General features: G+C 39.5%; 1 protein-coding gene across 4 annotated transcripts in view; it reads left to right on the forward strand.

The window, feature by feature from the left end:
• The window catches only part of cadm3 (cell adhesion molecule 3), an 89218-nt gene that overhangs the window by 54730 nt on the left and 9529 nt on the right, over positions 1-24959 (forward strand). For 2 of the 4 annotated variants that reach the window (XM_077615182.1, XM_077615184.1), the window contains exons 4-7: positions 3947-4099; positions 11051-11188; positions 20588-20761; positions 22338-22428. In XM_077615182.1, the coding sequence (XP_077471308.1) occupies positions 3947-4099; positions 11051-11188; positions 20588-20761; positions 22338-22428 (556 nt within the window). The remainder of the gene's footprint in view (positions 1-3946; positions 4100-11050; positions 11189-20587; positions 20762-22337; positions 22429-24959) is intronic. The other 2 variants (XM_077615183.1, XM_077615185.1) reach the window with 1 other exon arrangement.

Here is a 24959-nt window from a genome sequence, read left to right on the forward strand (position 1 = left end):
TAAATTTTTAAACCCAAATAATTTTTGAATAATTGCTTGTCTAAGCATTGACATCCCTAAAAAATGAATAAAAACAAGCAAACAAATAAAGGTCAAATTGTACAAAATAGTAACCTTGCACACGATTATGGGCTGAAAAATGCCCCTTACTGGCTTATATGGCTTGTAGCCCACAGGCAGCAATAATTCTTCACTGCTTTCACCATATTCCTAGTCTACCGAAGGCTGCCTTCTGCTCCTTATTGTAATTCCACAATTATGTACATCAATGTTTATGTATGTATATATGTGCTTACATGTGTATATTTATATCTATATATCTATATATATATATATATATATATATAGATATATATATATAAATATATATAATATTTCAGCAACACGCTTATTTATTTATTCATGTATTTATTTATTTACTTACTTATTACCTATCTATTTATGTCTAAAATGCATTTCCAATTTCTGCATCCTCACCCTCTTGCTACTGTGACATCGAAATTTCCCGAATACGGGATGAATAAAGTTATCCAATCCAATCCAATCCAATCCAATCCAAGTGATCAACCTGATACAAAAACAATAAAAGAAAATAAAAAAAATTGACTCCCAGGTACATACTGGCCAATGCTAAAAACAAACCTAATACAACATAAATGGAGGCTTAAAAGGTCAAAGGACTTTTGGATATTGAGTAGTGGTAGTCAGATTCTGAGATCTGGGGAAATGTGCTAAGATGTCAGATAGTCATTGTTTCATCAATAAAACAACAACAGTTGTCATTACACTTAGAGCCGCACGATTCAACCATTTGAAAAACAAGTAACGCAATAAAAATCCCAGATTACAGAAGATGGAAAAATGTATGTGATGTCAGGCGACCAGAGTAAAATTAAAAAGTGTCAAGTCCAGGGGTGCTGAAACTGTGTGTGTGTGTGTGTGTGTATGTTTATGTGTATGTGCACTAAAAGTGTGTCTGTGTTTGTAAAGGCTGCTCATGAAGACAAATGTAGTGACCTTGCAGAGTGAAAAGGCATGAAAATAGTTGTAGTGTTGGATATAATAAAAGTGTACATGCAAGTTATGGGTAGACAAAATGAAACCAATAAGTGTGTCTGGATATTGAAATGAGTAAATATAGTGGGGGGGAAACTGTATGAACGTAAAAAAAAACCCAGACTGTTTGGTCAAGTGTTATTTTTGTTTATTTTTACATTTCTATCTCAAAAAAAGAAGAAAAAAAACAAAAACGAAGAAACAGATGAGCTGTGACATTTTTAAATGTCAGCAACGCTGCAAAGAATTTTCTCAAATAAATATCGGCGCTCTATCTCTAAAGTTATAAAGATTTCTCTGGCAAAAAATACAGGATGTGACATTTGATGATGTCATCATGTGTTGACCAATATACTGATCTTGCTTAGAGAAATAAAAAGCTTCGATCTTTGAAAGAACTGCCTCAACAAGTGTGAAAGATGAAACGTCTTATCCTTATAACATTTTAACATAATATTTATATTAAATCCCATCCAGTTTAGAAATGTGCTGCATTTTTTCCCTCCAATTGCGACAGGCATCGCCTGACGTAAACATGACAACAAAGTAGGACACGCTAGCAGATTAGCACGTTAGCTCTGCCAGATTAATTCCCTTTGGCAACATCTCTGCACGACAAGCGCGAAGGCGTTTTGAAAAGACAACAAAACGACAAGGAAAAATAAAGCAGGGTGTATTAAAGGCACCCATCTCAACTTCTACGTGTCATGTCGGCTCCTCTCGTGTGCTACTGAGCACTAGCTGCCTGTCAAGACAGCTGCCGACTGTGCTTCAACAAACACGTTGTCACAGCGACGTCAAGTGATGCTTTCATGTGTGAACCCAACAACAATGACAACAACAACATTGAGAACGCTCAGTCGTCTTTGCTTTTAAACTGAGAAGCATGTGTATCTGTGGCGGACAGAGATAGACCGGATGTTGGGTAGAAAGATTGGCAAAGCGACTAATATAGGTCGAAGGTGGACACTAGTCAGACAGATAGACAAAGTTGCAGAGACTGACTGAGAAAATAAAGGACCTAAGGACAAAATACAGACAGATGTGTAAAAATGAAGACAGGAAACAGAGAGACAATTAAAACTTTAAGAATGCCAGATGGAGAAAGAGACGGAAAGCATTGAGTCAGAGGTTAGTGAATGCTAGACAGAAAAATGGATTTAAGACAAAGAGACAGGAAGATATCAAATGATGAGACAGACATAAAGACAGATGCTAGAAAGACAGGAAGGCATGCTTTCAGAAAGAGCAACAGAAAGAAAAATGAAGGCTGAAAGAGTGAATGCTGGACTTAAGTACAAACGTTAAACAGGACAGTATTAGGGAAGCAGGCAGTCCTGACAGGAAGATAGCAGGAAGAGAGGAAGGCCGGCAGATAGAAATATGAGCGGCGAGACAGGCTAAAAGACAAAATAATGGATAGGCACAGAATAGGGAGAAAGATACAGGGAAAGACAAAAATATCAAGACACAAACTGACAAATAGAAAGTCAGGAAGCCAGGTAGACTGGAAGACAGAGTCAAAGAGACAGTGACTGACAGACAAAATTACGGACAAACTGACAATTTACACGTTAGGGGAAACAAGCAACAATACAAAGATAGGCTGGCCGATGGACAGAAAAAGTGATGGAGACAGACTAAATGGAAGCCATACTGTAAATAAAGACAGACAGATAAGAAACAAAATGGACAGACAGGTTGACATCAATCTTAGGACGCAATCGCATCAGAGGTCATTGCCATCAAGGAATCGGATTTCCTGCAATTTCATCATCACCTTCATCATCAGCTTCCTCCTTATCTGAAGATTTTTTCCCTGGCGACACCCCCTTCCGTTGCGTGTTATTCTTCATCTTCGGCCTCCTCTTCCTCAACCCCCCCTTTTTCCTGTCTTTTTCATTTCCTCTTACATCATTTTCACACACGTACCATCATTCATTCCAAATTTCAATTTCACCTCTGCTGTCCTCTCTCATCTCCACCTCGTTTTGGTACCCCAACACACACACACACCTTTTGTTGCTCGGCCCTCCCTTATACTTGACACACCATCTCTATTGGCCTTTTCATCTCCATTTTCAAATGCTCCTTTCTCCTCTTCCCTTTATTGCAGCAAACAACCAACCCTGGTGGGCGCACAATAAAAGTTTTACAATTTTAATAATGCTACATGCAACACAGAAACTTTGTACCCCCACAAAGAGTGAGTGGGGACTGAAGATCGCCAATGAATGCGATGTGGTTTGTCATGCAAATCATTGTGATTGTGTATTCCTTATACCATCTAATGCATTTTTAATGTGGCATACCCCAGAGGTGGGTACACTAGTTTCTCTCTATCTCTGATATATAGAAAATGTTGTGAAAATATAAATGCGAAAAACCCTTCTATTAGCAATTATGCAAATATGGCACGACTACACAACTCTGAAACTGCCATAAATACACACTACCATTATTGGTTGGTGTGTGTGTGTGCACCCGCATGTTTGCATGCAACAGTTTGGGAATCAGCCATAGAGTGAAAGTATTGTAAGAAAATGTCTCATGGCAACAGCCATTAGATATTGTCTTTCCTCCTTCTCCCACTTTTTGGGGATCCCTGATATGCCGACTCGGCATCAATTTAAAAACGCTTATTAGACGAGATACCGCTCACGCAACCCTCGGGGTCCACCGGTGTCGGGTGATGTACAGGATGTGGGGTGCAACTATGATGACTGTGCGTAAATGCTCCTGCGTGCAAGGAAGGAGGAAAGGAGGCATCCAGCAATTAGAATTGGGACAAAACACAGTTAGCCCTCGTTTGGGTTTCCACGGCGTGAAATATTGATGAGGTCGGCACTGGAAAACTGAAGCACAAATGTTGTTGCTGTCGTTGCGGTAGCGCTGCGAGACAACCGCATCCAGCTGGATCGCTCCACGTCCACCGAGCTGTCCATCATCATCTCCGAGGTGCAGCTGTCCGACGAGGGCGAGTACACCTGCTCCATTTTCACCATGCCCGTGCGCACTGCAAAGGCCACCGTCACTGTACTAGGTAAGCAAAACTAATTTTATTTAAGGTTTTTTGGCGGGTGTTTGTTGAGAGTAACATACACATAATTTGGACAGCATACATGCTTGTAAAAAAATAAAAAAAAATCATTTTATACATGAAACCCAAGGTTGTGATGATTCTCCTGGGTTTTTTCTAAAGAAAACATAATTGGGATGCATTTAAGTTTTCTAGAATAATCTATTACCTATAGTATCTAATTTGATATATAGATTGTATGCAATGTGTGTGCAATGTTCACATGTATTTTTTTTTGAGAAAATAACCAAAAAGACAAAAGTCTAGTTTCATCCCACATACCAAAAATGCATGTAGGCTGGTTGAACACTCTGGTTGTCCGTCTACTTTTGCCCTGCGATTGGCTGGCCACCAATTCAGGGTGTCTTGTGCCTGGTGCCCATAGATAGCTGGGATAGGCTCCAGCACCCCCGGCATCATTGTGACGATAAGCGGATCAGAAAATAAATGAATATATTGAAAAAACGTACAAATCTGAACAGAAAAAATATATAGGGTAAAAAGTTTTGTGTGCGGTCGTTTGGTTGCCGGTCTTTTGGTCGCCGTCTTTTGGTCGCCGCTCTTTTGGTTGCCGTCTTTAGGTCGCCGGTCTTTTGGTCGCCGGTCTTTTGGTCGCCCGGACCCAAACAACGGGCGACCAAAAGACCGGCGACCAAAAGACCGGCGACAGAACAAGGTAAAACAACATGGTCTACGCATCAATAAAAGCCAACAATGGCCCTGAGCAGTTTCACTGAGCGGACGTGTGAGTGTATAAAAGTTTGTATGTACATGAGTTGTCCCCTTAGGAAGGGATGTCAGTCAGGGTCTTAACAAGTTCTCCAACAAAACACAATAAAAGTACGGGAAATTTGGAGCTATTTTTAGCCTAATGATTAATAGGGCATTAAGTATGACTAAATAATAATTCGCAGTTTGTATTTAGGGAATTTGAGCAACGATTTAAATGGTAATTATCAATAACCTTCCGGGCGACCAAAAGACCGGCGACCAAAAGACCGGCGACCAAAAGACCGGCGACCAAACGACCGAGTACCAAAAGTTTTAGTTTTGTATAGAGTTGCCACGTGTAATTCAAAACACCGGAAAAAGGGTCTTCAGCCTTAGGCAGTCAATCTTAGTTTGGCTTAAAAGAGTTCAGAAGTGCATAGGGAGACTGCTGATTTGACAAGATATTTTACAAGTAATTTAGTCATCTATGTGCCTACATTATTTTTAAATGTAAATTATATAAAATAAAGATACATATAACAAAAAAGTACAAACCTTATAGATTGTACCAAAAAGTATCATGGAAACTCAACACAGGACACACGTGTGAAGAACTCTGAGTAGACCAGTAAAGCAATCTCCTCTGTTGACCACCTTTTTAGAAGTTATTTTGTGAAAATTGAAGTTTAAACAAAAGACCTGAGCAGGTGACAGTACTGCAAGACAGCGACCTTGAGAAATGTAAACACTTTGCCCGTTTTAGTAACCATAATAAATTCAGGATGAAATTCCCAATTGAAGAATCTTAACAGCAGATTTTATAGAATGCATTCGACAGCAAGGCACCGTCTGAAGGATGCTATTTTAAACACAACGGAAATTCCTCCATTGTTTCTCAAATAGAATGTCCTAAATGTATCCTTTACTATGGACAAAATATATTTATTCCATCACTCCTGGTTTTATTGAATTGTTAAAAAGATCCTGTTTTTTATGTTATCTGATTTTTCTCTTAGTGTCCCACTAAAAACCCTTTTGAGTATAGCCTTCAAACAGTGGATTAAACGATTATTTAGTGACCTTCTGAATGTCACAATGAGCCTGCCAAACGTGGCTATAAGCGACACTCACTCATCGATCATGTCAAAAAATAACATAGTCAATATTTAATATAATAGTCCACATATGGACTGAACTGGCCAGACAAGCACAATAAAAGACTTATGAATTATTCCACAGCAGGCTAACAAGGGAGCACGTTTAAAAGTGACCTCGGTACACACGTGTCTCCACACTCAGTGTCTCCCGTGTGGCTCGCTGAGTTTTTGACATTTTTTATGAATTTTTTATGCTTTTCCAGGGTGATGAAAAATGTATGCAAGGCAAAATCCACAGTGTCACTGCTGTCAATTACACATTCCCCCCAAAAAGTGTGGAATTACTGCAAAAGTGACCAGCAAACCATTTTTTCTGACCCGCCTCTCCAAAGCGGCACTGCCATTTTTTTAGAACAATAATGAAATATGCTGCTTAATTTTCTCCTGAAAATTATGACCTGGAAAAAGTTTTTCTGTCTCACAAGAAACTCTTTCTCATACTATGAAAAAGTAACAATCTAGAATTCAATATCTCCTGGCTTTTTTTCTTGAAAATGAACAATTAAAATTGAACTGCATAGCAATAGTAATAAATGATCTGAATTTAAAATATGGTCTCTCAAAGAATCAAAATATGCAAATCTAAATGTTCTTAGAAGTATAATAATGGAGAAAACAATGTTTAAAAACAGAAAATGACACACTCGGGCTGAGATTTTGGTCGGAATTTAACATTAAATACTTGCATAACGTTTGGACTATAGGCTACGGGTTTATCATTTTTTGGCCATAAAGCACATTAAGATGGCGAATAAATAGCGAGACCAGGTACTTGCAAAATAAGGCATGGTATGACATCACACGGACCAATTTAACGACTGCTACTTCTGTTTGCAAAACAAATTCACTCCTATATAAAAAAAAAATACTGCACAAATAACACAATTCAACTTTATGGATGAAACTGTTCAATATATTGAAAAAAGCTTAACTGCCTCTTAAAACTGTTTCTTTGTGTCTTATAGGAAGTTAAAATACTCCCTTTGTGGTTATTTATTCAAGACTGAAACCAGACAAAAACAGTTTAGTGGACAGAAAGAAGAAAGAAAAGAAACTAAAAATGGGATAAATATAAATAACTGATTATGAGGAGCATTAAAGAAGCAGTTGCAACTTTTTTTTATTATCTAGGGACACTCCCTGAGGGAGGGATACATCAGCCAACTGAAATGACAGGAAAGAATAGCAGGAATCCTTCTTCCCACTTTCACTGATTTTTAAAAACCAGTTTAGGTCAGGGGTGTCAAACCCCGTTTGGTTGGCGGGCCACATTCATGGTGACCAGATCTCATGTGGGCCGGATCATTTTAGATATAATATTTAGATTTTTTTTATATAAATGGATTAAAAGAACTGGATTAAAAGCCCTGAATATTCAGTTTTTTATAAATCTAAAACAATGATTATTTTAGCTTTTTTAAATATATTTTTAGATTTTACAAAATGATTTTTGAACTAAAAACAGTAAAAAAAATGATTAAAAATTACAATTATTGATTTAAAAGGGGGAAAATCAGGAAATTTAATATACATCTATACTCTTCATTTTAATTTGATCCTAAAACAGAAAGTTGGCATTCATGATTTACTTTCCCGGGCCACACAAAATGATGCGGTGGGCCAGATTTGGCCCCCGGGCCGCCACTTTGACACATGTGAGTTAGCTGATAGAAAAGGCGAGTGGGTAGTGCATTGGCCTCACGAACACCAATTCAAGGTGTCCCCTGCCTGGTGCCCGAAGTCAGCCGGGAAAGGCCCCAGCACCCCCTGTGACCTTTATGAGGATAAGTGGTTCCGAAAATGAATGAATGAATAAATGATAGAATCCTGTCAAAGAGTATTCGATCAAGACTCACACAGATCCATTACTATTGAAATTTTGCAGAAATAATAAGCATTTATGTAATGTAGCCATCAGCTTTCTTAAAAAGTGCATATGACTCAACAAAAAAATATGTATGTAGACAAGTTCTTACTTATTGGTTTTATCATGGAATGCAATCTCTCATCAGCTTTGTACCCCCAACCCACATGAGAGGAGGCCTTCAAGACTAATCACCTGTCTATTGGTGGACATCCTAATATTCAATATAATAGTGTTGAGGCTTTTTTCTCAAAATATGCAAATATTAAAAACTTCACCTGGTGCCCACAGTTAGCTCAAATATGCTCCAGCACACCCTGTGACCCTTGTGGGTCTAAGCAGTTCAGAAAATGAATGAATAAAAATAATAGGATTATATTTTTTTCCTCAAAATAAGAAGACACTTCTTTATCTTGCAAAAAAAGTCCTTTTTAATCCAAACCTTCCCATTTTGCTCATGTTAATTCGAATTTACGTAAAATAAGAGGCAATCTTTTTGTCTATCTGTCTGTTCTTTTTTTGCCCGTGTCCACAATCGCCTCCCAACTGCGCTGACATTTTGGGAGGTCGTGCAAGCTGCTGTTTTTAATTAAAATTGATGCAGCAACTGACAAAAATAAACATTTTGACTGACACCCAACATCCCACACAAACACCCCAGTGTGATTGTTCATTTTGCTTCTTTGTTGCTCCTAATTACTTGTGTATTTCCTTGAGAATGAAGGCAATGCATTTCTTTAAAGGCATGCGGCAAAACCCTTCATGCAAAAATGCAGCAGATATGGTCACAATTAGCTGACAGCCAAAAAGAGCACCAGACAAATCAATACTTGAAAGGCGTGCTTTTGTAGGGGTGTTTACGTGTTTGTGTGTGTGAATGTGCGTCGCGCCACAAAGATGATTAGCCCACACTCAAATCAATAAAGCACCAGTGTACTTTATTACTCATGACAGAAAAGTGTCACACACACAAAGGCTAACCTTTACTTACTGTTGTTTTTTTAAACAACGCATTTGTGCATCGGGTCAATCTAGCGGACAGCAATTATTTCAAATGACGCTTTTCTTCTTGGTGTTTCAATCAGCCACTACAGAAGAAAACTGCTTCATAAAAAATGGCTTACTGTAGGTAGACTCAGATAGGTTTTGTAGTTATTAAAACATTCCTATTATACAGCATGATTAGAAAGTATTCAGATCCAATAAATTTCAGACATTGCCACCATTTGATAAAAAAATAAGCATTTTTTTAACTGAAAGTATTCTTTTTGCCGATTTATTAAAAAAGAAAAACCGAAATGTCCTATGGCGATAAGTATTCAGGACACATTGCTGTGATACCCTTATATTTAACTCAGATGCTGTCCTTGTGGACCTTCATTCAAGTCCAGCTTTGTTTGATTATACTTATTGGACTTAAATAGAAAAGTCACACAGCAAATACAACCATATCTTGGACAAAGCCTGCTCATGGGGGCTCAGGGCCTCAGACTGGACAAATGTTCACTTTACAACAAAACAATGACCCTAAGATGAAACACAATTGTTTAAAACTTAATTGTCACAAATTAGGGTTAACAACCCTTAAAGTACAACTAACCCTAAACCCGTCACAAATCTGGGTTAACAACCATAACCCTAACCCTAAGAAGGGGGTGATCCTTCTTTGTCAAAAATTAGGGTTAACAACCCTATAACTGTCACAAATTAGGGTTAACCATCATAACTCTAACCCTAAGAAGGGGGTGGCAACTTGTTTTTTTCACAAATTAGGGTTAACATCCCTAACCCTATCACAAATTAGCGCGACAACCCTAACAAGGGTTATCGTATTTGTTGTCACAAATTAGGCTTAACAACCCGAACCCTAAACATAACACTCACCCTAACCCTAAACCTGTCACAAATTAGGGTTAACAACCATAACCCTAAGAAAGGGTGGAAACTTGTTTGTTGAAAATTTGGGTTAACAACCCTAACCCTCACAAATTAGGGTTAACAACTCTAACCCTAACCCTAAGAAGGGGTGGCAACTTGTTTGTCACAAGTTATGGTTAACAACCAAAACCCTGTCACAAATTAGGGTTAACAACCCTAACCCTAAACGTAACACTAACGTTTAGGGTTTAGGGATAGTGTTATGTTTAGGGTTAGGGGTTTATTTGTGACAACCCTTGCCAACCCTTCTTAGGGTTAGGCTTTTTAACCCTAATTTATGTCAGGGTTAGGGATAGTGTTACGTTTAGGGTTAGGGTTTTTAACAACAAATAAGATAACTCTTGTTAGGGTTGCCATGCTAATTTGTGACAGGGTTAGGGTTGTTAACCCTAATTTGTGACAGTTTTAGGGTTAGGGTTGTTTACTCTAAATTGTGACAGTTTTATGGTTGGGGTTCTCAACCCTAATTTGTGACAGTTTTAGGGTTAGGGTTGTTAATCCTAATTTGTGACAGTTTTAGGGTTAGGGTTGTTAACTCTAATTTGTGACAAAGAAGTTGCCACCCCTTCTTAGGGTTAAGGTTGTTAACCTTAATTTGTGAGGGTTAGGGTTGTTAACCCTAATTTTTGACAAACAATGCTATCAGAAGAACTCTGTGACTTTTCATGTTTTTCTTTGTTTATTCAACTACAACAATATCAACTATTCTCATTTTTCTATCAATATATGGAGTGCTTTGTGGCCCGGTGGCACGAGTGTTTAGCGCGTCGGCCTCACAGCTCTGGGCTCCTGGGTTCAAATCCAGGTCACGTCCACCTGTGTGGAGTTTGCATATTCTCCCCGGGCCTGCGTGGGTTTCCTCTGGGTACTCCGGTTTCCTCCCACATTCCAAAAACATGCATGGTAGGCTGTTTGGACACTCTATATTGCCCTTAGGTATGGGTGTGAGTGTGGATGGCCCGGAGTGAGCTAGGATAGGCTCCAACACCCCCCGTGACCCTAATGAGGATGAAGCAGTTCAGAAAATGAAATGAGATGAGATAGAGTGCTTTGTCTAGATTAAAGAGGAACAAAGATCAACATTAAATGATTTTAGCAAATGGCTGAAGCATAACAATGAGGAAAATATTTTAAGAGGGTTTGAAAACTTTCTGTACCCATGTGATATTTACTGTACCTTTTGGGTGAGTTTTCCATTAGCTTTGTCTGTACTTGTCATCTAATGGTTTATTTTGTTGGTTTTAGGTGTCCCTGAAAAGCCTCAGATCTCGGGCTTGGAGAATCCTGTGCAGGAGGGGGGCACAGTTACCCTGACTTGCACCAGCACGGGCAGCAAGCCCCCCGCTAGGCTGCGATGGTTCCGTGGGGACATGGAACTAGAAGGTGCTGATGACTGTCTGTGAACCTGTTATCATTGTATGTGTGTGAGTGTGTGTGTGCACAAGCGTATGTGACAGTCTAAGATTGTGTGTTGTGCGAGGTAGTGCTGGAATAGAGCTGGCGCAGTTCATATGTTTTTTTCTAATTAACTTCAGTGATAAAAATGGAGGAGACAATGTTTTTGGATGGAAACTCACCTTTGGAGCATTTCTCGTGTTCAATACATTGTATTTGTGCAGTGGTACCTCTATGTACAAATGCCACTACCTACGAAATATTCAGGTTATGAAAAGCCTCAATGTGAAAATGTCAATAATATTATATGGTATATAATATAACATACCTGTCAACCTCTGCCGATAACTGCCCTTATAAATGATTATGATTCCCCTTACAAACCCCCCAAAAACCTTACAAACACCGTACGACTCGTACGGTGTTTGTAAGGTTTTTGGGGGGTTTGTAAGGGGAATCATAATCATTTATAAGGGCAGTTATCGGCAGAGGTTGACAGGTATGATATAACAAATTTTAAGGAGACTCCGGGGACGTCCATGAGTCTTGGGATGTCTGCAAATTGAATAAAACATGACGTCATCTTGTATTAAATTGATCGTAGGCCCTTCTATTGAATGAGATTGTGGCATATTGACAATTATTGTATCTTTGGCCAAAGAATCTATATTGTATTGTATTGTAGATAGGTAGATATATGTATTGTAGATAGCCATCCTTGGTTTGTTACTTACATAGTCTTTGCTGGATATGTGGTAATGAGATATTAGCATTTTTACTAATTAATATCTTACTAACTTAATTATTTTGATATTATATCATTGCATATTAGTTAATTAATTAGGTAGTAGGAACTTTAGCTGGTTTATTGTTACCTAATGAATTAGCTATATTGGTATTTTGGTTGTTAACTCTGCTGTTTGTAATGGTTGATCAAATGTGAATCATCATTTGTGTAGTGAGTTTTAGTAATGATTTCGTTGGTAAATTTTTTTAACAGTTCTAACATGGCGCGAGTGCCCTTCAAAACCCTTATTAGATGACCTCCAGTTGCACTTTATGTACTTATTTGGTTTTCCAGGGCTTTTTTGTGGTCTACACAATATGTGCTCAACTTGTGTGTTGTGTTAGTGGTTTAAGATGCAAGTGACTGCCACACTGCAGCGTAAGCAGGGCCGAAGAGGATCTAGCCGGGGATAAGCACAGCTATCCTGTAATAAAAGGCCGGGCGCAAGTTGGGATAGTAAGGATAAAGGGATGAGTTGGAACACAGGCTGTCTTAGACGAGACGAGCGCTTGAACCAGGGTTCCTGACTAATAAACGGCGGAAAACAGGCGGCAAAGGAGACATCAGGAGAACACAAATGAATTTACTTCTTTTACATGCCTATGCTATCTACGGACAAATTGCAGCAGCGTGGCTTTTGACCCAGCTGGCTTCTTGTCGGCAGGAGGGTTCTCCCGAATGTCAACACGGGTCCTTTTGCTGCAGTTTCTTCAAATTTATTCAATTTCGCTAGGGAAATTTAATCACCAAATATTATTGTTGTTTTAAGGGAAACATATTTAAAATAGACGTGCTGTGGTATTCTCAGAATGCAGTCAAGAATTTTTTCCCCTCATGTATCCTATAGGCTCCGTGTTGTCCTGCATCTCATAATTGCTCATTTTGGTTGTTATATTCCTTTCGCTTTCATGCTCTGTATGCGCTGTTCTATTTCTAACCTCGCTGCTACATTGGCTGTTGTTGACCATCTTCTTCGTCTCCTGAACGTTGCTCTGGAACTAGCGTTCACGTCAGAGAGAGTGTGAGAGCGAGAAAGACAGAGTGAGATAAAAACTGAGAGAGTAAAAAAGAGACAGAGAGACAGAGAGAGTGAGAGAGTGAGAGAGAGGGGGGAAGAGAGAGAGAGAGTGTGAGAGAGAAAGACAGAGAGAGATAAAAACAGAGAGAGTAAGAAAGAGACAGATAGAGACAAAGAAAGAGCGTTTCAGCGAGAAATTATAAGAGAGAAAGAAAAAGAGGAGAGAGAGAGAGAGAATGTATGTGGGAGAGTGTGTGTGAGTGAAAAGTTTGTGGGGGAAGTCATCTAGCTGTCCAGATAGCTGGCAGACCAATCACTCATTGTCTCACCCGCGCACACACCGACATGTTAATAGAGAGTTGATTATCTCTTACACACAAACATGCACACACACTCGCAAACAGTCAGCTTCTGAGATTGGAGAATCGTCACAGGTCAGGGTGTTATTAGTCCACCTTCTCATTCATCTACTTCACGCAGTGTGTGCTGTGCTAGGGTGTGCGTGGAAAGACGAACAAACACACGCACGCAAGTCTGTGATAAGACAAAGACAGAAGGGGTTGCTGCATTCATGTGTTAGGACAGATAATGACTGTGTATGCTTTTGGAGTTAGGTTGTGTGAATGTAGGTTTCACATAAGAGAATGGCCGTGTGTTTTTTTGTGTGATTTCGTCAATCTGTATGTGTAATTGTGTGTGTGTGTGTGTATGTGCGAAGATGGCACGTGTGTGTGTGTCTACTTGAAGACAGAATGGCAGCATTTGTGCGCGTGCATGAAACTGCATCTGTGAAGATGATGTGTGACAGTGAGTTAGCGTATATCTCCTTGAAGACCAACTGACAGCATGTGAGCGCGTGTGTGAAAATGACGAATGACTTTGTGTGAGAGAGAGAAATACAGCAAGTGACAGTGTTTGTATTTGAAAAGATGTGTGTGTGTGTGTGTGTGTGTGTGTGTGTGTGTGTGTGTGTGTGTGTGTGTGTGTGCGTGTGTGTGTGTGCACGTGAGTGGCCTCTTTGGGAATGTGTGAGGCTGTTACTGAAGAGAGGGTGTGCATGAGTGCAACTCCGATGAGACTATGGGAGCATGTTGTGTGTTATTGTAAGAAATAACTGAAGGATAGTGTATTTGTAACCAACCAAAACGTGTAAAACTTGCTGTGTGTGTGTGTGTGTGTGTGTGTGTGTGTGTGTGTGTGTGTGTGTGTGTGTGTGCCAAGGCTGCACAAGGAGCGAAGATGGGGGGGATTAAAGTCACCATCAAGGAACCAGAGGGCTTATGCACCTGCCTAGGTGGGAGGTGGGGGGTGGGAATTATGGAGGCAGAATGGGGAAGGTGTCAGATGTATCAACCAATGAGCGTTGAAGGAGGAGGGTACCTTTTAAAGAAGAGATGACCAAAGGGAGCAACAGGAGATGAGTTAGCGAGAAGCTGGGAAGGGTGATGAAATGGAGACGGAAATCGGGAAAGCCGATTTAGATAGCGAGATGGAAGTGTGCGTGTGCGCAAGCGCCACTGTTTGAGTGCGAAAAAGAAGAGGCGAGTGGTAATTGAGAAGAATGAAAGGCTAAGAGCTGTGAGGAGTGTATTAGTTGTACTGCTTGAGAAAGCCATGGATCATTTAGTGAGACAGGCTAGCACGTGCCCAGTGCAGAATAATGGGGATTAATGGCCACACTTGAGGCCAAAATGGCAGAATTATCGTCCCAGGGTTGTCATAATGTGGACAAGGCCAAGTGTGACACGTGCAAGTATTTAAGGCGTCCTGTCATGCTGCAGTAAAAGGGTGTGAGTCTGGCATAGTCATGAGAAGGATGGAGCAAAGACAAGGAACATTCCGTTTCTATAGTATTGTATGTGATAGGCATAGTCAAGAGAATGCTGGAATAAAAGGAAGTAACATCCTATTAAAAGAATACTGTATGTGGCGATCATAGGCATGTACATGAGTGATTCAAAATAGGTCAGCCATGTCATACTCAATCGACAAGATGCAAAATTGCAAATTGTCCATCTTAAAATGTTGAGATATTACGAGATTTTATGTTTTTTTACCAGTGATTTTACGCTTACTTCTAACTTGTTGCATGATAAAGACAATATGTCTTAACTACTGTTTTCTATTTATTCATACACCCTCTGCCGGAATCATTACCTTCAATTACGTCATAAGTTTCAACCATGCAGAGGCAAACCATTACATACATTATTTTTATTTTACAATTTCAATAGTTATAGATCTATGTGAGTTTTGATCGTTAAATTATTACTAAATCTTATTTTACAAGATTGTATCATTTAATTAACGTGTAAAATTGTAATTGTGGGATTTTAATTATATGTGTATGTAAAGGTTAAGAAATGCAAGAATTAGTCTTATTAATGAACAGATTTGATCTGCTGAAATTGCTGATGCCAGTACACTATTTGGAAAGCATCAAGAGTGATGCTGGAGCTAAATTCACACAACTTAACATTTGAAGTTCGCACATTATTCAAAAAATAATACAGTACACATTTACATAATACTCTCAGAAATAGTAATGCCTTTCATGACTTAATTACTCCACGCAACAAGTACAGAATTAGTTATATTGCTACTTTTACTATTGATTAGATTTTTTTTGTACGTACTCTAATGGTTGACGAAAGGCTTTAGATGGGAAAGGAGAAAAAAGCGATCACTGGCTCTAATTGTCTTCAGTCTCGCGGGGGGTGCTGGAGCCTATCCCAGCTGACAGAGGCAGGGGAGACCCTAACCCCCAGCCGATCGCATGGCACAAAGAGACGGAAGGGTTAGGGTTGTTGACCATAATTTGTGGGGAAAAAAGGGTCAGGGTTAATCTTTGGGTTGTTGACCCTAATTTGTGAAAAAATGTGCTAACCCTTGTTAAGGTTAGGGTTGTAAAGCTAATTTTTTACAGAGTTATTGTTGATAACCCTAATTTGTGACAGGTTTGGGGCTAAGGTTTGTGTTACTTTAGGGTTAGGATTGTTAACCCTAATCTAAACCCTAATTTGTGGGTTGACCCTAAGAAGGGGTTGAAATGTATTTGTAAAAAAAAAATAGAGTTAACAACCCTAACCCTGTCACAAATCAGCATTACAATGTTGTCACAAATTAGGTTTAACAACCCTAACCCTAAATGTAACACTAAACCTGTCACAAATTAGGGTTAACAAACCTAACCCCTAAACGTAACACTCACTCTAAACCTAAACCTGTCAAAAATTAGGGTTAACAACCCTAACTCTAAACGTACTACTCACCCTAACCCTAAACCTGTCAAAAATTATGGTTAACAACCCTAACCCTCACGAATTAGGGTTAACAACACTAACCCTAGCCCTCACAAATTAGGGTTAACACCTCTAACCGTAAGAAGGGGTGGCAACTTATATGTCACAAGTTAGAGTTAACAACCCTAACCCTGTCACAAATTAGGGTTAACAAACCCAACCATAAATGTAACACTAACCCTAAACCTGTCACAAATTAGGGTTAACAACCCTGACCCTAAGAAGGGGTGGAAACTTGTTTGTCACAAATTCGGGTTAATAACCCTAACCCTGTTACAAATTAGCTTTACAACCCTAACCCTAAAAAGGGTTAGCACATTTGTTGTCACAAATTAGGGTTAACAAATCTAACCTTCACAAATTAGGTTTAACAACCCTAACCCTAGACGTCAAACTAACCCTAAACCTGTCACAAATTAGGGTTAAGAACCATAACCCTAACCCTGTCACAAATTAGCATGGCAACCCTAACCCTAACAAGAGTTATCTTATTTGTTGTCACAAATTAGGGTTAACAACCCTAACCCTAAACGTAACACTATCCCTAACCCTAAATCTGTCACAAATTAGGGTTAACAACCCGAGTTGCTAATCCTTTTTAGGGTTAGGGTTTGGGATTTAGGGTTCACGGTTTAGGGTTTAGGGTTGTTAACCCTAATTTGTGACAAAAGAGTTGCTAATCCTCCTTAGGGTTAGGGTTTAGGATTTAGGGTTAGGGGTTAGGGTTAGGGTTCACAGTTTAGGCTTGTTAACCCTAATTTGTGACAAAAGAGTTGCTAATCCTCCTTAGGGTTAGGGTTTAGGATTTAGGGTTCATGGTTTAGAGTTGTTAACCCTAATTTGTGACAAAAGAGTTGCTAATCCTTTTTAGGGTTAGGGTTTAGGATTTAGGGTTCATGGTTTAGGGTTGTTATCCCTAATTTGTGACAAAAAATTGCTAACCCTAACCCTTCTTTGCCCTAATAGAAGCACCCACCTACTACTTTAAGGATATAAAAAAAGAATCAAATGTGGCTAAGGGAACTCCCAAATCTAGCCCGACCCTGACAGAGAGAGTAAAATTGGCATATATGAGGAAAATAGGAATTTACAAAAATGTTATCTTTGTAAAGGGTTAGAATTTCTAAATAAACAAGATGTGGGAATATTGTACAATATCACCATTCCAAAATTAGATAAAATTAGGCCCAACATATATGTATTTAATGAGAATATACATAGGTTACATTTTTTAGAGCTTATTAGAGTGTACAGTTTGGATTTTATCGAGGAAGTTGCATTGGTAAAAACCCTGTGAGGGAAAAGAAAAACTATGCAAATGTAAAATAATGAGGCTGAACCATTCGACCCACTGATGTGCGACCCCTGAGGTGCGTTCGTTCTCCCCTGTCTGTAAAAGGAAGAGTTTAAACTCAAAAGCAGATTTCTCCCATTTTGTTAAATTGACTTAATTTTACTTTTTATTTCTAATTTCCAGTTTAAAGCATATATTTTAATTCAAGGTACTCTGATTTAATATGAATCACATCTGACTCATTTGTTCCTGTTAACATTTATAGATATCCAATACACTCATTCATTTTGTTGGAGCGTGACAACAATTTGATGGCTTGCCATTTAATAAATCTACATTAGGAGGGAGTGTTGCACGCAAGGCAATGCTTTTAGACAGCGTATTTTATTTGGGTCAAAATTGACATGTTTTCAAAGTTGAACAGGCAAAAATCAATGCAACCTTTTACATAACCACACTAAAAACAGGTCAATCTTCACTCCCAAAAAGTGTCCTGAATGTATTAGTATTCTCAAGCTTATTTAAATCAGAGATCAAATTTGATCCACTAGCAAACATGTGGGCACATCACTAACATTATACAAGGGTCAACTTATTGGCTGCTATTAAAACGGATGGAGGCCCAATACATTTGAAACAGGAGGGCTGGCCACCAATTCAGGGTGTACCCCACCTCTTGCCCGGAAACAGCTGGGATTGGCTCCAGCACCCCTCACGACCCTAATAAGAATACAGCGGCTCAGAAAATGAGATGAGATGGGCTGAAACTGACCATTCACTCTCAGTTCAAATGGACTGGATATCTGAAGCCGTAAATGGCGGCCAATAAGTTGAGAGGCTCACTTTGACGAAAACATTTTTAAAGTGTTTTCAGGTAAGCCTGTCATTTATTTTTCCCAAGTCACCAATGGATTCCTATGAATGGTTTTGTGATCAAAGTTGAACCTGCGTCTCTGAACAGTCCACTAATGCTAAATATTAAAGATTTTGTAAGTGTCTCTAGGCTAAAATAGGAAGGCGGTGAAGCGCGATTATTCGCACAAGATGAAAATTTGTAATTCCCATTCATATTTTGAAAATGTTTCCTCCAAAGCTAGTTAGAATTAGGAGTGTTTAATTTGTAAAGTGACTCTATCTTAGTCGACACTACAAAAAGTCTCAATACATTTAAAAAAAGGAAGTGGAAGTCTTCCATTCTGGACTAAAGCAGATATTTTAGGCTTATCACAAACTCCATTTGAAAATGTTGAAAGTTTGTTTTGTTTCAATCCAGAACAGGAAAAATATCAACGACAAAAAATGTCACCTTGGACTTTAATGATGTTTTGAGGTTTACTTGAGCAATTAAGGCTACATTATTGATATTATGGAGCCAAAGAAAAGACACAAGTATTTATTTCTCTTTAGTATTAAAGATATGGCAGAATTGACCAAATAAATGTACTTGAAAAATAAATGTCTTTGTTATTAAAAGGCAGTCAAATTACATTATGAATAATTTTAGAAATAGCACAATCATCACATAAGACAGCAAAAATGCAAATTTGAGTTATTCGTGACAATTTCCCTCCAAAATTGCACTTTTTATTTCACAAATGTAATAAAATTAGCTAGCCATGATTGTTGGGTCTAAGAAAACCAGTATTCTTTTTATATGGGGGATTCATTCTTTTTTTTTTTTGAGGAACATTTTGTTGTTAACTGAAATGCAACTATTTTTTTTTACTGCCACCGAGGAATGTATCCATCAAAAATGTTTTTCAACATAGCGTTTCCTATTACTGACTATTCTTCGCTACTCATTCTCAACCTGGTCCCCAACCGAATAGCAATCTGGCATGATATATTTTCAATCATTTGTCATCCAAGATATACTCTGCTGAAAATTTTGAACTTGTTTCACCCCTGGAAAAAAACATCTCTTGCTGTCCTGGCTAATTATTTTGCCAGGACTTGTTGGCCGTATTCCATAAATCAATAAAGTCATCTCTAATGGACAAAACATTTCCAATCGAGGGGATGTGACAAACGGCTACACATGGGTTTTAATTGAAAGAGAAGCTCGATTCATCCCACACGCCAACATTTAGTAACCGCGTTAATTGTTTGTGAGCGCATCGCACACCAGCTGTTCATTGTAGCACCCCTCCCTAAAAATGCTTTTTAGTTTTACCTTTTCCTCTCTTATTTTTAAGTCTTATTTTTAGTCAGCACAAAGGAAGATTGGAGGAAAATATGGCTATGCGTAAACACGTTGTTTGGTGAGCAGTACTATATGCACCATGTTGTGATGGATTAGGGAACAAATCACGCACACACCCAGGGGCGCACGACGCTGCAGCGCACCAAACACATTTTTCATTTAATGGGAACAAATGGGCGTCACCGTTGTGCCGCAGCAGCACAAAAACTAGAACATTGTAATTAGTTGACAGTGTTGTATGGGTTGGCGGTAAATAGGAGAGAAAATAGCAAAATTTTCAACAGGTGAAAACATTCAGATGGAGTTTAACCCTAACCATCATGGTTCCACAATGGGAATACATGATTAATTCAGTTGTAGTGGTCCCTAAGAATCTAAATGGCAAATTTACTGTCAATTTCCAGCCTCTTTAGATGGACATGTGTGTCATTTAGTTAGAGTTGGTTTTGGGGTCTTCTTTTAAACAAAAAAAATATCGACAAAAATTGCCAGACTGTTTTTTTTTGGAGAATTGTCAAACTTTGCTGCTACTTACTCCCAACTACACTTAGAGAAAATTGGACAAATCTCAAGGACAAGTTGGATGACTGAAAATTAGCAAAATCGACGAAAAACAGAGTTCAGTGCAGGCAGCTTTGGATCGATTCCCACTTGGTTGTCGTGTGAATGCAAGCATGGAGGATAAGGATTGTTAAAAATGAATTAATGGGCATAAAATAACCAGTAGAAGTGCAAAATGGTAGTTTTCCTATTCCTTCTTTTGACATCCTCTCTTTGTTAAAGCAGGCCGGCCGGACGTGGTGGAATCGGTTCCGGATGAGCCCACATACAACGTGAGCAGCGAGTTGACTCTGGAAGTGAGCCGTGCCGATGACAACGAGGTGGTCATCTGTGCAGTGGACCACCCATCGCTTAGCCCAGGCGATAAGAGGAGCGAGCAGGCCCTCCATGTGTTGTGTAAGTCCTCTGATTAGAAAATAACTGTTGCTCTCTTCTCAACTCATTAACTGCCTTTGACAAACATACTCTTCAATTACATTATTTAACGATTTTTGTTGAGGGAAGGTTTAAAGAAGCTCCACTTTGATGGAAATAATTTTACAGATGCACAACGTACAGTAGATGGCGGCAATAGACTATCTTAGATATAAAATAATCCTAGTTCAGGGGTCTCCAAACTATTTCACAAAGGGCTACAATAGCTGCAGGATTTCACTAGAACCAAATATTCATTCATTCCTTTTCTGAACCGCTTATCCTCACAAGGGTTGTGGGGGGTGCAGGAGCTTATGCCAGCTAGCTAGGGGCACAAGGCGAGGGGCACCCTAAATAGGTGGCCAGTCAATCGCAGTGCAAAAGTAGATGGACAAACATTCATCCTCACACTCATATCTAGGCGCAATTTAGAGTGTTGAACCAGACTACCGTGCATGTTTTGTGAATGTGGGAGGAAACTGGAGTACCCGGATAAAACTCACACAAGCCCGGGGATAACATGCAAACTCTACACAATGAGGACCGACCTGTTTGGTTAAACTGTCTGTTCTGGATGAGTTGGAATAATAACCATGAGGCAGAGCAGCCATTGAGGACTGGTTTGGAGACTCCTTGCCTAGTTTGTAAATCTACATTGTTCTGCCTCTGTATGGATGGAGAGTGTTTTCATATGCTGATCACCAAAGAATGAAAAATTATAGATTCAAACTTTTTTTCTGGTGGAAGAAAAGAGTCGATTATTTTTTTCTTTGGATTGGGTGTTTTTGATCTTGGTCTTAAATATGCTCATGTAAACTTCTGTCCTTAAGCAGAGTAGCCTAAAATTGCTCCCAAATGAGAGTATTAATCTAGGATAATATGATTAGAGTACTCTTGCAAATAATTACGTTGTTTATTTGGCTTGTTGAGTTGATTTTAAATTGAATTTTAAATGGCATTAATAGTCTGTAAGTCTTGAATTTAACTTGCCTCAAACTGTAGGAATGCATAAATAATCAAAAATTTAATAAGCACAATAACCAATTGGACATAAAGTAAAAATGTAGTGTCAATTATACTTTTTCAATTACCCTGGATAACGACACAAAAAGAAAATATGCTTGAATGTGAATATGTTCATTAATAATATGATATATTCTTAATTCCTCAACCCAATGTTCTAGCAAAGTATACAGATGCAAACTCCTCTCTCCCACCCCATACCATAAAATAAGCTGCTATATAAGAGACACTGTCACTTTCCAACACTCCACAACGGTGAAAATAGGTGAACACGTGAAGGAGGAAAAAAAGCGACTCTTTATTTTAGTGGTAGATGCGGTAGTGCCGTGTGGCTCCCACCATGTGGCCCACCCTGGTAATATCTCTTGGCGGATTGCACATGGAGGAGGGGTGCTTATGTCATCGTGGGAGACTCTGGGCAGATGCTAGTCGATGGCGATACGGATGAACGAGAGAGTTTCTGTTGCACGCGTGCCTGCACCAATTTCCATCCTGTGTTATGTAACTGTGCATGTGTGGATGTTTTCTTTCACAGATTCTCCTAACGTTCAGATCCTACCCGAGAGTGATCTGCCTCGCGAGGGGGAGAAGTTTCACCTTGAGTGTTTGGGCAATAGCAACCCAGAGTAAGAAAACACACACCAAAACACGCACATACACAGACATCGTAAATGATTAAAGGACCAGTCTAGACACTCAATGCATTGCAGCAAATGCTCGTAGTCCACTTGCGCCTCCCTGGATGAGGTTGTGCGGCATTAACAGAAGCCCCCTTTTTTTCTTTTACTAAAAAACAAAAATTGAGAATCATCTTTATAGCCAAAGATTGTTGGGAACATAACAGAAATTTATTTCTCAATTGCAACCAGTCCAAGACAAGGTGAGGAACACTGATGGGTGGCTCTGCAGTGTCCTGATTTGTACCAACTAGTGGATGGATCACAAATCTGATGTGGTACTCGGACGTTTCGTCGAAAGACGTTTGGTCCCCGGACGTTTGGTCTCCGGACATTTGGTCGACCGGACGTTTGGTAGAACGGACATTTGGTCGCCGGGTTCGCGAGTCCCGAGGTTTGAGTCACGAGACTTTTATTTGTTTAACCCTAACCCTATTCACTCAATGTTAAATAATAGTCATTAAATCCCTATTCACCCAATGTTAAAATCTATCAATCTATCAATTGCATGCAAACCCGTTCTACCAAACGTCCGTTCTACCAAATGTCCGTTCTACCAAACGTCCGTTCTACCAAACATCCGGGGACCAAACGTCTTTTAACAAAACGTCCGGTCACGATCTGATGTATGACACGGTTTTTCTTTTGCCTTGACTCAATCACACATCCTTAACTCATCTCATTTTCTGAACCGCTTTATCCTCACAAGGGTCACGGGGGGTGCGGGAGACTATCCCAGCTGACTTTCGGGCCAGAGGCAGGGGGACACCCTGAATTGGTGGCCAGAGCCAATCGCAGGACATAAGGAGACAAATAACCATTCATGCTCACACTAATACCTAGGGGCAATTTAGTGTCCAATTAGCCTACCATCCAGAGTACCCAGAGAAAACCAACACAGGTGGGGAGAACACGCAAACTCCACACAGGTGGACCAACCGGGATTTGAACCCAGGCCCCCCACAGTGAGGCCAACGCGCTAACCACTCAGCCGCCAGGCCGCCCTATCCTTAACCCATTGGCTGCAATAGACGTCCAAGCCATTAAATTCACTGAGTAAACTACACTACCTTTTGCATTAAAATAATTTGCGCCATTCTCTATAATGGTCGTGTACTGCCACCACAGGCGTCACTTGTATATGTTGTGTAACTGTCAGTCAAGCAGCAGGGTGTGTTTTGTGCGTGTTCACACTCATTATGAGTAATAAACAGGAGCTGACTATTGCCTGGGAGCATTTTAATTAATTTCTCTGGAAGTATGAGTCTGACCTCGGTGGGGGTTGTTCTGACACCAGGGTTTGAAAAAGTAGGGAAAATTAAGAACTATCCTGCATGGGCTGATTATGATGATGTCATTCACTAACTTTGTAAGTGCATGAAAGCTTTGATTTGGTTTGGATTAAGCATGAAACGAGTATATGAATCCCACTTCTGATATCTTTTAACATGTCTGTTTTCAGACCCTAACCTCCAGTTATAATGACTTTTCAGCATAATAAGCCACCCAAGACTCGAGCTATTTGTTGTAAAAAAAGTGCGATCAGAAGCCTCAAAAGAGTCCTGATTCACAATTTACGTGCACTAGCTCATGGGAAATATGAAAAGGCTGCCTGTGTGCAGATAAACACAACATAGACACATTTAGTGTATTTTAAAAGTCACATACACACATCTGAGTTGAATACTCTCTCTTTTCTTGTGGCCTTTCTGAATTATAGATGAAGCTTCTCGCTACCGGCGCTCATCGATCTCCCCTTTCCCATCCCCCCACTGCTTCACCTGCCACCAATTTGCGCGTTTCTATTTGGTCACAGCCCCTTCCTCCCTTACCACCCTCTTATGTCCTTCTCTCGTAATGATCTCTTTTCGCATCTTTCCCATCATAACACATGCACACAAGCTCCCCATGTCAATTTGATTGACAGCTGGATCAAATAGGAGCTGAGGAGAAGGTAGTAGTGCATGTTAACTCAATGGCTGTCATTAATGGTGATAGAGGGATGTCAGTGAATTACCATGTCCAGTGTAATTGACCGCAATAGACATTCCATTGGGTGTCCATTGCCATCAATGAGATTTACAAAAATGTGTGCTCATTTGGAGGCATAGGAATTGAATTTTAGTACATTTGGTACATTTGTTACAAATTAGGGCATCTCATGGCAACTTGTCGGTTCTCCTTGCCCTGTCTGAATGATTATTGCTCAGTCCATACCGATCGGATGCCTATCACGGGTCATTGTCCTTGTCAGCCAATGAGCTAAGATACTGTATGTAAAGAGGCAATACTCGGTAGGTAGTTAAAAGGGTAGTAGATTTTTGCGAAAGGTAGGTAATAAAGACGGTTCCTCTATCAGGCAGGCAGGTAGATTCATTGGTTAGGTGAGGTTAAAAGCAGGAGCATACATTGGTCAATAGGTAATGACGATAAAATATCTTACTATTGTATTGGATTATTAAGGTTAATTCCCTTATTTT

The sequence above is a fragment of the Stigmatopora argus genome, chromosome 12 (genome assembly GCF_051989625.1).
Source record: "Stigmatopora argus isolate UIUO_Sarg chromosome 12, RoL_Sarg_1.0, whole genome shotgun sequence".
Taxonomy (NCBI): domain Eukaryota; kingdom Metazoa; phylum Chordata; class Actinopteri; order Syngnathiformes; family Syngnathidae; genus Stigmatopora; species Stigmatopora argus.